Source organism: Protomyctophum parallelum (genome assembly GCF_964188405.1).
Source record: "Protomyctophum parallelum genome assembly, chromosome: 14".
Taxonomy (NCBI): domain Eukaryota; kingdom Metazoa; phylum Chordata; class Actinopteri; order Myctophiformes; family Myctophidae; genus Protomyctophum; species Protomyctophum parallelum.
Window position 1 is genome coordinate 41,095,077 of NC_139709.1, and position 15,651 is coordinate 41,110,727.

Genomic DNA, 15,651 nt, shown 5'->3' on the forward strand with positions numbered 1-15,651 from the left:
GCCCCCAGATCTGCGTGACACCGGCATACGACGAAGTACAACGTAGGCTTTCCTCATCGGGCTCTCTGCGCAGGCGCATTACGTGTCTGGGTCTCGGAAGAGCTGAGTTGGAGGATCATGGCGGAGCGCAGGAGGCACAAGAAACGGATCCAGGTAAACAATTGTTTCACAGAATGTCGCTCGTGGAAATACGAAGACAGACAATGGACGCTGTACTGCTGTGTGCTTTGTTAGAGGACAATTCCCAGCCACGGCAGCAGTTACAACTGAAAACACCATGGCTATAATCACAAGCTAGCGTTAGCTGGCCAGGCGAAACAGATGTCAATATTTTCATTCTCAAAGATTGTTCGTAAGCCGTTTTCCACAGTTGTTTGTGCAGAACACGAACACGTTTCGCCGACGTCAATCAATATGTAATTATATTCTCGTTGTATTTAGGTAGGTGACATGAGTCTGTCAGGTTGGCTTACAAAATCACACATTTTCCAGGCTAATTTAGTTGCTAACTAACATCGGCTTGCTAAGCTGCGTCAGCTCTCACCATATCCGCTCTAAACTTAATTTACATCCCCAAACTGCCTATGTTATGAGTGCAGAGGGCACCGGAGCTATGTTTGCACATTGTGTAGTCTAGTGTGTGTTTGTGTGTGTACAGTATAATTCCATGTCGGACATTTAAAGAGCAGAGGTTCCAGTGGAAAGCATTTGAAAATAAATGGCAATAAGCTTAGCTACCTTTCTTTGATTTGTCTCTGTCTTGTGAATGGCAGACAATTTACAAGTCTTTTCCTGTGTGGGCCATGGTCTTTTTTCAGCAAAGATATTAGTTTTATATATATATATATATATATAAGCTACAAAGAATAACGTCAGCTTTCAAAAAACATTTTGCCATCACTTGATTAGGGAATCTGTCGTGAGAGATGGTGGTAGAACTAGGAAGTAGAACAAAAGATGATGATGAAGAAGAATTGATATTTGATCCATTGCTGTCTGGCTTATGTCCGGATTGTGTTGAGTATAATGGTTCAAAGTGGGGTATCGGTTTTCTGAGGAACCACCTGTGTGCAGGCAACATAGATTGGAGTCATTCTTGATTGAGTCCATAGTCCGCCAACACGTACAGTTATTGTTTTCCTTTGTCACGGACAGTATTTAGATAAACAAGGAACCGCATGTGCTAAACTGTTTTCACTGTTTCTTTGGCAATGGAAATATTTAATGAATTAGTTCTGGGAACTCTTTATCGAGCATAGTTTAGTTGCAACAAGCCAGCATTGCACTACAGTTGACCATTATTAAAGATTCCTGTGAAACTGTTCTGTTGCATAATAGCAGCATGGATGCTTATCTTATTTCTTAATGGCCATATAGTTGCTGTTGCCAGTAAACCTTGTATCTCCATATTTAAACTTTTTTATGCTTTTTTGTGAATTTCCGGTACCCTAATTCGTCATACTACAGTGTCAGTACAAAGGTATCAAAAATAGCCACTCTACAATAGCTAGCCAATGCATCACTTGTGGGCTTGTAGATCTGCTATTTTTATAAATAAATTAAAGTGGTTATGTCCGTCTGTGGTTTTATGGATCCATTAGACAGCTTTTCTGAAAAGTAACTGTTTTGGACATAGAAGGTTTCGGTGACCCAACTGCGTGTGACAATATGTAAACAGGTTATCTGTTCCTGGATGCGGTCAGTCTGTCCCAAAGCATACTCCTATTTGTTATGCAACTCTTGGCTCATTCTTATTTCTTTGGGCACTTTAATTTGTTATTATTCAGATGCTATTGCTAAATATTTAGTAATATAGTAGATAATAGTATTACTACTAGCAGTAATAAAGTAGGCCTCATCCAAAATCCAAGAAGCTAAGCTCAAAGTGTGGCCAGTGAGTTTCCCATAGAGGATGTTTCTTTTAGGTCGGTTACTAGTCTTACAGTGAGAAGAGCTAAGTCACTCTGCCCCACCAGCCATGGGAGATCATATCGTGGAGGTCTCATATAACAAAGTTGCTTAAGTGAATAGAGATAACCTGGTGCTTGAAACAAAGGGACATTTGAAGGCCGTGCCTTCCCCGTGTTGTTGCTCCGTCGCAGCTAGAGCCAGCTGAGCAGGAGACAGCGGCGTTGGGTCTCATTGTGCTGATGCTCTCATTCTCCTCTGTGTTGGCATGCTGTCCCCTTGCCTCTGGCAGACAGACTACCAGCCAGGCCGTGCAAAAAAGCAAAAACTGAACATATATTGTTGAAAACGGATAAAAAGGTGGCAGAGGATTTGGCTGCTCTACTCACCGAATGTGGTGAATCACTGAATTTATATTAAAGCCATAAAAATGAGATGTGTCAAGTCAACTCTGGTGGAAACCACATCAGAGTTGTTTGACTCTTTAGTTAATCTCCAACAGAAGTGTCTGCTGATCTTATTTAACCCGGAACACATATTGTATGTTATTATACCGTTCAAGTGGACGTTTTTTAGAATCAGCTTCAGGTTATGGGAGGAAGTGCGACGATTTTGTTACTTTTTTTGGTTTTAATTTGTCTTTGGATTGCACATTAACATTACTGCTATTGTACACTGCACTATGTGGCCACTTGAACTTTAGCATCCCTATTCTGGGTTGAACATTCTGCAAAAAATAGCCAATCTACAAGCTCACAAGGCAGGATGCGTTGTGAGTTTGTGGATTGTCTATTTTCAGCAAAGATACGTGGTATTGGTAGGGATCCTAGTATAGAACTTGAAATTCTGACGTATCAAGACCATGTATCTCCCATAATCACAGCAGAAGTCGGGAAGGAAAGTGCAACTCCAGTCCTCTGCAGTATTACCACATCATGAACCCTAGTGTCCCTATTGCGGAGGGAACATTAGGTGAAAATAGCAGATCTACAAGAAACATGTGGGTGATACGTTCTTTTATTAATAGATTCTCAACACGAGCACATTCACTGATGAAATGGTCTTTGTGAAAGCACATTGCCAGATTTCCCAAGAATCCTCAAACACATGGTCCGTCTTTAGGTTTGTTTCTCATTTCGGCATTCTAGTCCTGTGTACATTGTAGCATGTACAGTGTGTTTGTGTTAAGTTCCCCAACCCATTTTGGGCGGGAACCCCTTTTGGTGTTTTAAACATTATGTTATAATTTAGCTATTGAAAAATAGCAGATCTACAAGCTCATAGCGTGCCACCGAGTGGCGCGCTACGAGCTTGTAGGTCTGCTATTTTTGAAAAATCATAAGAATGTGGCGCAAATCTTTGAATATATATTCTTTCAAAGTGAATGTTTTTAACTCGGGTCTAAATGGGTTAAAAAGTACCACAGTCCTATTCCCTCATGGATAATGAGCATGCAGGCTTTAAAAAAAACCCCACAGTAACACTAACTAAGAATCAGTGATATTTGCCTTGTTTTATTATCTATTTCAAGCAAGTTTGAAGTCTCTGCAAGTTGATTTTCATACGACTGAAAATGAACACATTTCAGTGACTTCTTTGAAAATCAAACAAAAACGTGGCATGAGTCAGTGGGCTAAATAACAGCCAGGCTAAGACCTGTGCACTGTTTTTGAACACTGCACGAGCCACAAATACAATTGTGCAGTGATGTTGGGTGTTATTGCGTTTTTTTAATTTTAATTTTCTTCTCACTGTAAAATAAATCAACCTTTATCTGTGTGTTCATGCACTGCAGGAGGTGAGTGAGCCCACCAAGGATGAGAAGGCAGTGGCCAAGTACCTCCGCTTCAACACCCCCACCAAGTCCACTAACATGATGGGCCACAGAGTGGACTACTTTACCGGTCAGTGCTGCACTTTCTTTCACCTTTCAGATTTGTACAATTTATGTTGCTTCTGTGTGTGTGTGTGTGTGTGTGTGTGTGTGTGTGTGTGTGTGTGTGTGTGTGTGTGTGTGTGTGTGTGTGTGTGTGTGTGTGTGTGTGTGTGTGTGTGTGTGTGTGTGTGTGTGTGTGTGTGTGTGTGTGTGTGTGTGTAATATTATTATTATTATAATAATAAAATATATTAGATATTCTGAGCGGGCCAATTTTTAAGAACAATATTCAAATGTAATTTCTGGGAAATGTTAACAGCCCTATGCTGATGAGAGAGAGAGAGAGAGGGAGAGATCTGTATCAAGGCTTCTTCCATTTCTGTTACCATGACTACCCTGATTGCTGTGATAAAATGGGTGTACCTACTCAAGTAGTGAACTAATATGAATATTTGTTTCGTTAAAGTGTGACTCAGATTTTAACGACACACTTTAGAAAGGACGGTGGTCTCAATGACATCCAGTCTATATTCTTTAAAAGGACGGCGGTCTCATGACATCCAGTCTATATTCTTTATAAAGGACGGCGGTCTCAATGACATACAGTCTATATTCTTTAGAAAGGACGGCGGTCTCATGACATCCAGTCTATATTCTTTATAAAGGACGGCGGTCTCAATGACATACAGTCTATATTCTTTATAAAGGACGGCGGTCTCAATGACATACAGTCTATATTCTTTAGAAAGGACGGCGGTCTCAATGACATCCAGTCTATATTCTTTATAAAGGACGGCGGTCTCAATGACATCCAGTCTATATTCTTTATAAAGGACGGCGGTCTCAATGACATCCAGTCTATATTCTTTATAAAGGACGGCGGTCTCAATGACATACAGTCTATATTCTTTATAAAGGACGGCGGTCTCAATGACATCCAGTCTATATTCTTTATAAAGGACGGCGGTCTCAATGACATACAGTCTATATTCTTTATAAAGGACGGCGGTCTCAATGACATACAGTCTATATTCTTTATAAAGGACGGCGGTCTCAATGACATCCAGTCTATATTATTTATAAAGGACGGCGGTCTCAATGACATCCAGTCTATATTCTTTAGAAAGGACGGCGGTCTCAATGACATACAGTCTATATTCTTTATAAAGGACGGCGGTCTCAATGACATACAGTCTATATTCTTTAGAAAGGACGGCGGTCTCAATGACATACAGTCTATATTCTTTTCAGGCCTTGTGTGAATATTGCACAGTGCTGCTTTAAAGGCCGTATTAGGTCCGGCAGCTGCATGTTCAGTGCAAAAGCCTTGTGGCAGACTATATTTATAACCAACTGTGGGTTTATGGTGCAAGAAAACAGTGTCAACATGTCAAATGTGGTTATAATGTGGTTGTGCCAGGTCTACCAAGTTGTTTTACTGAGACCATCATATTTTCAACACTGCGAGCCCATCAACAGGCCGATCAGTTCAGTTCAGTATTTTCGGAATGGTGGACAGTTCATACATAGCACACATAATTTCCATTTCCTTTTTTTCCCCTTTTATTCAAATTATCTTTTATTCACTTTTAATATTTCATTTGCATACAGTTGTAAAATGCAACCTATAAATAAATAAATAAATACTTTTCCTAACTAAACAACCCCAACCCTTCCCCGACCCTTCCTAGTACAAGAAACTATCCAATGCCTGATTTTCTTTTGACCATGATCGTCTGTGCTACAACATGAATAAAAAAGTATGACAAGCAGACAAATATAACAACAATGACAACATCAACAATCTCCGTTATGCTTCAATTAGCTCTCTCCAGTTCGCTTCCCATATTTGGTATGTAATCCATTGCCCGACCCCAGATCTTCTGAAAGTGCAATATTTTTCCTTTCACATTCCTTTTTTTTTCTACTCCTTTTGATTGTCCGTTGCTTATGTCCTGTCCGATATCCGAAAAAGGGCTAGGGAGAAGCCATAGGCTTGTTGGGCCTATTTACTGTAGGTGCACGTGTAGCAGACTGATGGGACATCTATCTGCCTACACAGTGCATACATTCATGTTGTCCTTAGATATATACATTAATCTACACATATTCATATATATAAACATACATATAAATAAGCATATAAACTAGGGATGTTGAAAATCGACTCGATTATCGACTCATGCCTCCTGCGACTCAAAACGTATGAGTCGAAAAATCGTTTGCGTCCCGTATCAGTTCATTACGGGGGTCGTGACAGGCTGCAGAAACTTGAGAGTTGGGACTAGCGGCTAGCCGATAGCGCCGTTGCTCCTTCAGTTTCGTTGTTTACAAAATAAAGTTTATTTTTTATTATTGATGCAAATTCTAAACATATGGATGCAGCTGCAGAAGTTGTGTTGCTTAAAGGAATGCATAGTTGCGTTCTCCTCAACTGCTGCGCAGCAACAACAAAAATATAAAAATAATGAAAAAAAGGAAAAAAGTGGTTAGACACGTCGATTTTCGGCTGACCCAAAAAAATCGATGAATCGACGTTCAATCGATACGCACGGGAATCGATTTTGAAATTTTGAATCGAATAGTCATTAAAAAAAAGCGGCCCCTTTTGGTCCGCGAGACGGCCCATTTTGGTCCGCGAGCCATGCTCGTGCCTCGCAGAGCCTCCTCCGTCCTCACGTCACGTGTTAACAAGGAAGTCAAGCAGCTACAGTCATGCCGTCTAGCTTCTATCCATCCCTTATTCCCTGCCACTACAACCCCTTCGGAGCGCATCTTCTCCAAAGCGGGATTTATTGTAGCCTACGGTAACTAACTATAATATTGCACTCTCAGAGACGGAGCCGCTTTTTTGGTTGTGCGAACGCGCCTGCGAGACGGTGATGTCTTTGAAATGGAACGGCTTTTACGTCTCTCTCTCTCTCTCTCTCTCTCTCTCTATCTCTCTCTCTCTAAGCAATAGCAATTGTCTCTCCCTCAACGCATTTCTTTCTCTCTCTCTCTCTCTCTCTCTCTCTCTCTCTCTCTCTCTCTCTCTCTCTCAACTACCGGTATTTAATTACATATTTTCATTTTGCACCAATATTATAGGCCTACTGCCATGTATTAAATTATTAATACAGTGTTCCTTTTTACAAATAAAATATGCACATTAAGAAGGTTGATCACAAAGTTAGTGTGGTATAGGCTATAGGCTACTTTGATGGGAATGAGATTAAGAACACCTGCCTGCATGGGTGCTGTGCGAACAGTGAATAATGATATAGTTTCTTACCTCGTGGCTCGTGCCATGGTTTGAAGAAAGAAGAATGAAGTAAATCCAATAAATATAATCCAAGGTTTGTTTGTCTGGAGAATGGAGATCCAACACTGTCATATTACTAAAGAAAGTATAAGAGCTGGTCTGTGCTGCAGAGTGAGAAGCTCCGCTCTGCTAATTGATCTGACCTATATATATTTGCGCAACTGACTGGCATGAGGTAGCCTAGTAATTATACTTATTTGGCAGCACCTGCAATTCAGTAACATATACACATTTCAAAAGGCTTTCATATGCTATTAATATTTTTTCTAATAAGGTTTGTCCTTATAGATAGAAATGTGATGATTTTTGTATAGTTTTGGATATTAACAAATTAATTATTAAAGCACAGGGCCTCGCATTTCTCCCAGGCAGCTATGATTGCGAGCCATGCGTGCGCCTCGCATGCAAGCACTCGTCTCGCTGCTGTCATAAAGCCTCGATTAAATGACGCTTTATTTCAGTTAATGTTACGGCAAGAGGAGAAGAAAAAAAATCCGTTGGTTACTTCGTTTACACTTGACAGCGTGTGTTGTTTTGAATGGTAGCCAAACTGTTACTTTTATTAAGTTTCTTTAGTTTTTTGTTCCATAGAGAGCCTAGAGGGTTTGATTGATTTAAGAGTTACGATCGGGTGGTGTTTTTTCACATCTTCAGTTTCAATCTGAAGAGAAGCAAAAAGCCTTTCGTTTACAATGTCTGGATTATACATTTTTTTATTTGAGAGGTAATGCCTGTGTCAGGCAGTTTTATTTAATGTTGACTTGTTACGGTCGGATGTTTTATTGTAAGCCTAATTATTTGTGTGACAGCTTTCATGAAGGCTGCTACAATTGGGCGAAAGCAACAGTTGTTGCTTATCGTTTAAAATAAATGAGACCAATCCAAGCATGCATTTCTCTCTGCTATATCGTTGTTTAAGCCAAATTCATTCATGAGTCACTGCTGGCCTCGCATCACACCTCGCATCGCATCGCATCGCAACTGTTAAACATGACTGCATCAGCTTGCTGCATCCTCCTAGCTGTTGTGTGCTAAGCTAAATTATCATACAGAACCACAACAGTCAACACGGCATTGACCAGGGTTGCCACATTGACTGAGAGGGAAACAAGCAACCAGGTCTATGAAAATGTTAACAGGCCAGATCAAGTCAGAAAATCCGAAAAAGTCAGAAAATAAATCTAGAATAAGCAACAATATTGCTGACTGTCAAACATCATTGTCCAATGTTGTTTTAGAGCAGTGGTTCTCAAACATTTTCATGTCATGGACCACTAATATTTATATATATATATATATATAATATATATATTTACTATATATATATTTACTATATATACACACCGGTATATATACAGTATATACACAAACCGTATATCTAGGTGTGCCCTGAGATTTTTAGGCTATGAAAAGTGTGCCCTGGGACAAAAAAGGTTGAGAAACACTGGCCTAGAGACGAGGCAGTAAATCAGTATGATAGGTTGTCAGTACAGCCAATGAGAAACATAGGTCTCAACATAGGTCTCAACTACAGCGTGCGTGAAAGCACCGCCGCAAGAGAGAACATTGACCAGCTGTGCTTACACAGCAGCTGGTAAAAAAGTAATTGGTAGTGATCCCTGAGGGGTAATTACTTGTCTGCTTTGACCCAGCAGTGGTGTTCAAAATGTGCACACGGAGAGCATTTTGATGAGTTGGGTGTCTTGTCCAGCAATACTAAACCTAGCGACAAAAGCCTGGAGGATCCTAGGATCGAACCGGGGACCTTCCAATTCCCATTTCCCAGATGGCTGCTCTACATTCCACTGCCGCCCCACTCTGAGTCTGTGCAGAGTGCAGGCCTGTCAGAAATGCTAATAAATGGCTTACTTTTGAGAAAAGTTTGAAATGTGTTTTGTTAATCCTTGCCTATGCCATTGCCAATTCTCCATACCCATGTGCAATTTCGGATTGATTGGCCAAGAAAACGGATGCAGACTCTTTTTCCCAGTTTTGTAGTAGGATTAAGGATTTATAGAAGGATATTTGTGGATGTCCCTACTAAAGTCAACATGCATGAATGTGTGCCTTTGTGTTTGTATTCTAGCCTCCAAGGCGGTCGACTGTCTGCTGGACTCGAAGTGGGCTAAGGCCAAGAAGGGAGAGGAGGCCCTTTTCACCACCAGGGAGTCTGTAGTGGATTACTGCAACAGGTCAGTCACTTTACTTTACCAGCCTCTACCATACCTCTTGGTTATAATATACTGTAGATATGGATGGAATTAATCTCTGCTCAAGATTCATGCATTCAGCCCTGTTTGTGTCTGTCCATGTGTGTCCTTCCGCATCTAATATCGCAAACAAGTTCCAGGAGTGACAAACCGAGAGCTGAGGTGTGTTTTTCTTTTCCAGACTCCTGAAGAAGCAGTTCTACCACCGGGCCCTCAAGGTCATGAAGAAGAAGCCAGAGAAGGAGATCAAGAAAGAGGAGATCAAGAAAGAGGAGATCAAGAAAGAGAAGGAAAAAGACAAAGAGAAAGCCAAGAGCGACAGCAGCAAGGAGGACGAGAAGAAGGGGAAGAAAGAAAAGGAGAAGAAAAAGGATTCCGACTGTGCCGATGCGAAAAAAGAGAAGAACGTACGTTATCAGTCACTGGCAGCAGTGACAACACAGTAGATTAGAACGGTACTTGCAGAGACGTTATGCTCATGAATGTAACAATGAAAAGTTACATTCCTTAGATAAAGTAATCACACTTAGGATTCATATTTTGCACAGCTGTACCGTAACATTTTATAGTTTTAGTAGTGTAAGTAATCACACTTCCAACAGTATTTGTTTTGATTGCTGAAACTGAATCACACCGTGATATCGCCATATCTCGCCACCTGAACAGCTGTTCGTTTGAGATATATGATGTTGTCTCCTACCAAAAAAATAAAGAACAAACTTATTTCCACAGGATGACAGCCCTGGATCTCCCAAGAAGAAGAAAGAGGCGAAAAAGAAGTTTAAACTGGAGCCCCACGAGGACCAGGTCTTTCTGGACGGAAACGAGGTGAGCGAGCAGAGAGCATTGCTCCTGTCACCAGCAGCGTATCGTAAACAACACAGCCCTCAAAAGATGCCTAAACGTGTGTGTCTCCTCTGTTTGTCAGGTGTACGTGTGGATTTACGATCCGGTCCATTTCAAAACGTTTGCCATGGGGCTGATATTGGGTGAGTTGTTTAGAATGTCCAAACAAATAATTAAAGCCCTGGGTTGTTTTGTTAATCATCATCACAATTTATTTCGCCAATTCACGAGGCCATTTTGTGTGTGTTTCTTTCTGTACAGTAATTGCAGTGATAGCAGCCACCCTGTTCCCTCTCTGGCCAGCTGAGATGCGTGTAGGAGTGTACTATCTCAGTGTGGCAGCAGGCTGCTTCGTGGCCAGCATACTTCTTCTAGCAGTTGGTAAGTGTTGTAAACTCTAATTACTGGACCCTCGTCTGGTTCTGACAGACAGGTAGTGTGTGCAGGCTGGGTGGTGTGTGATAATCCGGTTGAAGTATTCCTTCGGTACGGCGACTGCGGCAGCGGGCCCGGGAGAACAATAACGCGACACATGACAGTATCACGCTAAAGGTTCACAAAGTTTATTACACAACAGGGAACATATATAGTGCTGGATCATAATGACGTGACAATAAGATATGAGACAAAATAACGTGCCTACTGCAGCAAGGCTGACCTTGCTGGTGCTGAGATATCTCTCGTAGCCTATCTATAAAGTATGCTACAGTTCAGGCAGTACACAATACATACACAAGTACACTGTATCTCAAGTTCAAGTACATAGACTAAGATGTACTGTGCATGGACTAATTATAACAGTAAGTACTCCCAATAAAACCAAATTTAGAATTTGATGTCACAAAATGTTCATTGTTACTTTTGATGAAAAGAATGAACCTAACCGCTCATTTTAATTGAGTGTCAGGTGTCTCATATAAAGGTAATGCAATGTTTATTTATTTTTTCGGTTCAAATCAGAACACAAGGAAACTACGGGGGGAAATGGCATTTGTGTGGCCTTTGTTATTCCTTGGCCTACTGGGATTGTGCGTACAAAGTTTCACCGGTCCAGTGGTGGCCAAGATTACATGACAGACAGACAGAGAGGGGCGGAAACACAATTCCGTCCTGGCAGAGATAAAAGAGAAAGATTTTCACATATATATATATATATATATATATATATATATATACACACACACATATAAAATAAATAAATAACTGGACTGTAATGTGGTACACCCGTTGGGTTACAGATATAATGACAAAATCAGTTGAGCAGTCGAGTCATTTTGTCATGTCGTTTCTTCCCTCCAGCTCGCTGCATCCTGTTCTTGATTATCTGGGTGGTGACGGGCGGCCGCCACCACTTCTGGTTCCTCCCCAACCTGACTGCCGACGTGGGCTTCATTGACTCGTTCAGGCCCCTCTACACGCACGACTACAAGGGCCCGCGGGGAGCGTCCAAGAAGGGCTCAGACAAGACCGAGGACAAGGACGATGGTGACGCTTCAGCCAAGGGCCACAAGTCAGACAGTGACGAGAAGTCTGACGGTGAAAAGAGGGACGGTGAGGAGGAGGAGGAGGAAGAAGAAGATGAGGAGAACAGGGAGGTAGAGCCTGGTGAGAAGAATCAAGCCAAGGAGGAGGAGGCGGGAGCGTCCGGTACAGGGGCAGAGCGCCACTCGGACACAGATAGCGAGCGGCGGGAGGACGAAGGATCACAGCACAGCAATGGCAACGACTTTGAGATGATCACCAGAGAAGAGCTGGAGCAACACACGGAGGAGGAGGAGGAGGAGGAGGAGGAAGAAGAGCAGGAGGAAGAGCAGGAGGAGACAGAGGAGAGGGAAGAGGAGCGAGTGAGCGAGACTAAGCAACAGACGGTTGAAACATAAACTCTTTTGAATCCCATCTCTCTGTCTCTCTCTCTCATTGTCTCCCTCTCTTTCCTTCACTCTCCTGTGCTCCCTGGACTCCTCTACTGTCCGTGCTGAGGCTGTGGAGACATGTCTTTATTCTCCGTTGAGATCTTACATTCAATACGGTACCCATAGACAAGCCCAGCGGGGAAGATGGCTCTGACAATGATGGGGGTTGTGTGGGGTGGGGGTGGGAGGTGAGAAAGAAGCCTTATTGTGGATCAGAATACCTCCTTCCCTGCTGTTGATTCAAAAAGAAGAATTTAGAATTTAAAACTGCCACCAGACATGCCCCCCTTGCGGCTATATTGTGTCACAACCACATTTTAGATTTTATCTATATTTGTCTTGTGTTGCTTTCCCATGTCATTTCACTTAAACTGTTTTGAGTTTTCTTTGGATGTTTTCAGGGGTATGTGAAGCCAAAAGGGCCACATCTCTATTACAGATGACGGAGTAGATTTGTCAGACACACACAGGCATAGTTCTTCCTCTGCCCCCTGCTATCCTTGTTGGTCTGTTGTCCTCTTTGAGAGCTCTTTGTGAATTGGTACAATCAAAGTAGTAGTGGTGCTTTTTCGGGCAGGGGGGCCCAGTGTTTTAAGCCATGCAGTCGCTAAGCGTCCTTCCCTTGACCCTGTCAAGGTTGGCATTGTGCATGCCGAAGGGGTACACTTGTTACTGTCGGAATGCCAGTCGGCCTGGTAGCATTCTCAGGCAGCACTAAAAACTTAACGAAATTGACCAACTTCGTCCACTTTCTCAATGAACCTAAGCTAATCTGGATGGACCAAACCCATTAGTTTACCTGCGGAATCCAGAGATCCGTGGCTGGGTAGAGCTTGTGAGCAGCCAGTGGCTCTCTGAGGTAATTGCTATTTTCAGTGAGAAATCTTTTTTGTATGGCTGATATGATTATCATTGTGCAATCCTAAACACAGTCTCAAATGTAGATTTATAGTTCATGTTCAAACAGCGGGACGTTTTATTTTTACTGTAAAACTCAGCAATGGGAGGTGGCCATTTCTTTTCAGCAAAGCTGTACAACTGAAGCTGCAAAATGTACAGTTCAATGTTTCTATTTACACAGAACCAGATATAAAGTTAAGACAAATTCCAGTGCCAAAAAACACACTACAATGTTATTGTATGCATGCTGATTTCATACACACAAAATACACAGAAAAAGGTTTCAGTGATGGATTTTTATTACATTTTCCATTTGTTTTGTAATAACAGTGTCAAACACCAAACCCTTTGCAAAGTCCTACAAGAAAAGCACAGCAACAGAGTGTTGGGTATCTAGCTAAATACGTGCTCTTGGTCTCAATGAAACCATTGACACTAGGCTCAAGATATGGAAGCCATCCGAAAGCGGAATGAGAATGTCCCATTTAAAGGTGCGTTCACATTGGCTGCCACACATTTCTTCTTTTCTTTTTTTAGCAGCTTGATTTTCGCTGAAGGGAACAAAATGACGGGATCCAAGTAGTTTGTTGTTGCAGAGTGTGGATTTTCTGAGCTATATGAATGGGCTGGCTACTGCTAGTGAGAGAGAGATAATTGTCTCTGGTTATCACATTGTACTTGCTTGTTTTACATACATGGTGCCGATACTGCCCCAACCAAATTGACAAAAAGTGAATAGAGTGATGCAATAATTTGTATTGTGTCCGGTGTGAACGCACCTTTCTTGCACAAGCTTGTCATATATGAAAACAGTGGGCTCTTTGCTTAGTGAATGGAACTTCATTGCTTTGTTGCAATGCTATCTTTGGAATTCTGGTCAGGGCCTGTCGACTAGCATCAAGTCCTACGGTTAAACAAACGCCACACTCATTCAAAACAAAAGCCAACATGACCGCAGTCAAATACTGCCCTGGAGGTGGGATCAGTGCACTGGTTGGGGTGTCATGGTCCAACGCTGTCCCTTCTACGTATGTTCACAGTATCTTCTGGCTAGAATTGTTTTAGAAGCTCATTTTACTCATAGTGAGGATAATATTTAAGTAAACACAAAGAAATGTATCATTTATATATGAATTCTATTGATATATCAAATATATACATAACAGTCCAATAAATTGTGAAACAACTTGTTCAACTTGAACAACGTTTTCTGTTTCGTTTTAATTTTTTTGTTATGAGATGTTCTTTTCTTCAGTTAATTGCAATTTTCGTTTCTGTATAATCATCATTGGAAAACTGTCAACTCAAGAGTGTATGAGTCATTACCAAGACATCACCCCTGTTAGAAAACGGTGATGTGTCATTAAACAGTGGAAATACAGAGGGTGACTTCTGCATTCTTTGTTTTTTACATGTTAAATGATGGTGTTGAATGTGAGAAACGTGATGTGACTAGTTAATTCACAGCACCTGGATTACAGTACACAATTGTACACCATGGCTATGTCTCATGTAAAGTGGTCAATCATTAACCTGAGATTTGGGAAACTCATGGGTTGCATAACACTGACAAACTAGTTGAGTTCTCTTCAATTTCCCAAAATTGTGCCTAATATGGCAAGCTTACGTTGGGTTACAATGGTTTTGTATGCAAGATAATTAACTTCGCACAGTTTGCTGGTCAAGAATTGACCTTGTGCTTTAAGTCACTTGATTGTCCCGCCTGTTTGTTTTTTCACTCTTGAAAGAGTTTGCAAGTCCTTTTCGTTTTCTAGACATCCAACTTTGTTCTCTAGTCTCCCAGACTGTTCCCACTGAGGCTTAGCTCTTTGCTCATGTTATGACAGTCTTTTTATTTTTTTAACCCCCATCCCCCCCCAACAGGTGAATTGCATCTGTGTTCCTTTGTCTTCTGGCAAAAGTTGCCAGTGTGCCAGTAGCTGTACTCTTGAATATTGGCAAAACTATTTTTCATTAAAGAGAAAAACGAAAAAAAAAAAAAAAAAAACCTATCAAATTGTTGCGTGTCACACAGTATAAGTCTGTTGTATTATAGTATTGCTCTTTACGCTGCTGCTTCTCATCACACATTTGGGGAAGAAATAAAACCCTTCATGTTTTATCTCTGGTCAAAACAAAGTATTTCAACCACCTAGTCGTCCATGTTTGGATTGATATTTTGATGATCGCATCATGGAGTATAATTTAATGAACTGGATGTCTGGAAATATAATTGTAACTTATCATTGCAATAAAATTATAGAAAGCATAAAGTTTTGTGGAATTTTGTCCAGTGGTGGAAAGTAACTAAGTACATGTACTCAAATCAAGTAAGGTAGGATATCGTATGTGAAGTGATAAGTTTAAAGCACTATATTCTGATAGTAATCATTGCGTCAATGGCAGGATAAAAAATCACTTTCACCTAGAAACTCCAATTACACTTTTTATAATTCAGATTACTGTGGGCACATACTGGAACTTTTAATTTGGAGTTATTTAACTTAAACGCCCAATGCATTCTCAATGGCAATAGCACAAACTTCGGCATGCTACTATAGTCCTACATACTTACACCTAGAAACCCCATTCATGGTCCGTGGCTCAAATGCTGAATAAATAATCGACTAGAGGTGAAAAGAGTATTGTTTGGTACATTCTGTGAAAATTGGCGGGAAGCAACAAACATTCTTT

At 41.2% G+C, this 15,651-nt stretch overlaps 1 protein-coding gene across 1 annotated transcript; it reads left to right on the forward strand.

The window, feature by feature from the left end:
- The first annotated feature begins 78 nt into the window (after window positions 1-78).
- Window positions 79-15,230, forward strand: sec62 (SEC62 homolog, preprotein translocation factor). Its single transcript, XM_083782589.1, has 8 exons — window positions 79-153; window positions 3,704-3,812; window positions 9,175-9,280; window positions 9,480-9,705; window positions 10,031-10,126; window positions 10,227-10,287; window positions 10,406-10,525; window positions 11,444-15,230. Exons 1-8 carry the CDS (start codon window positions 118-120, stop codon window positions 12,022-12,024), a joined length of 1,335 nt encoding a protein of 444 aa, XP_083638715.1. The 5' UTR covers window positions 79-117; the 3' UTR covers window positions 12,025-15,230.
- Window positions 15,231-15,651: the final 421 nt, after the last annotated feature.

What these genes read in the sequence shown, in the direction of transcription:
- sec62 (XM_083782589.1), top strand. Translation starts at nt 118, where the DNA reads ATGGCGGAGCGCAGGAGGCACAAGAAACGGATCCAG. An exon ending in TCTTTCTGGACGGAAACGAG is followed by an intron (nt 10,127 to 10,226) that starts GTGAGCGAGCAG and finishes TCTGTTTGTCAG; the next exon opens with GTGTACGTGTGGATTTACGA. An exon ending in CATACTTCTTCTAGCAGTTG is followed by an intron (nt 10,526 to 11,443) that starts GTAAGTGTTGTA and finishes TCTTCCCTCCAG; the next exon opens with CTCGCTGCATCCTGTTCTTG.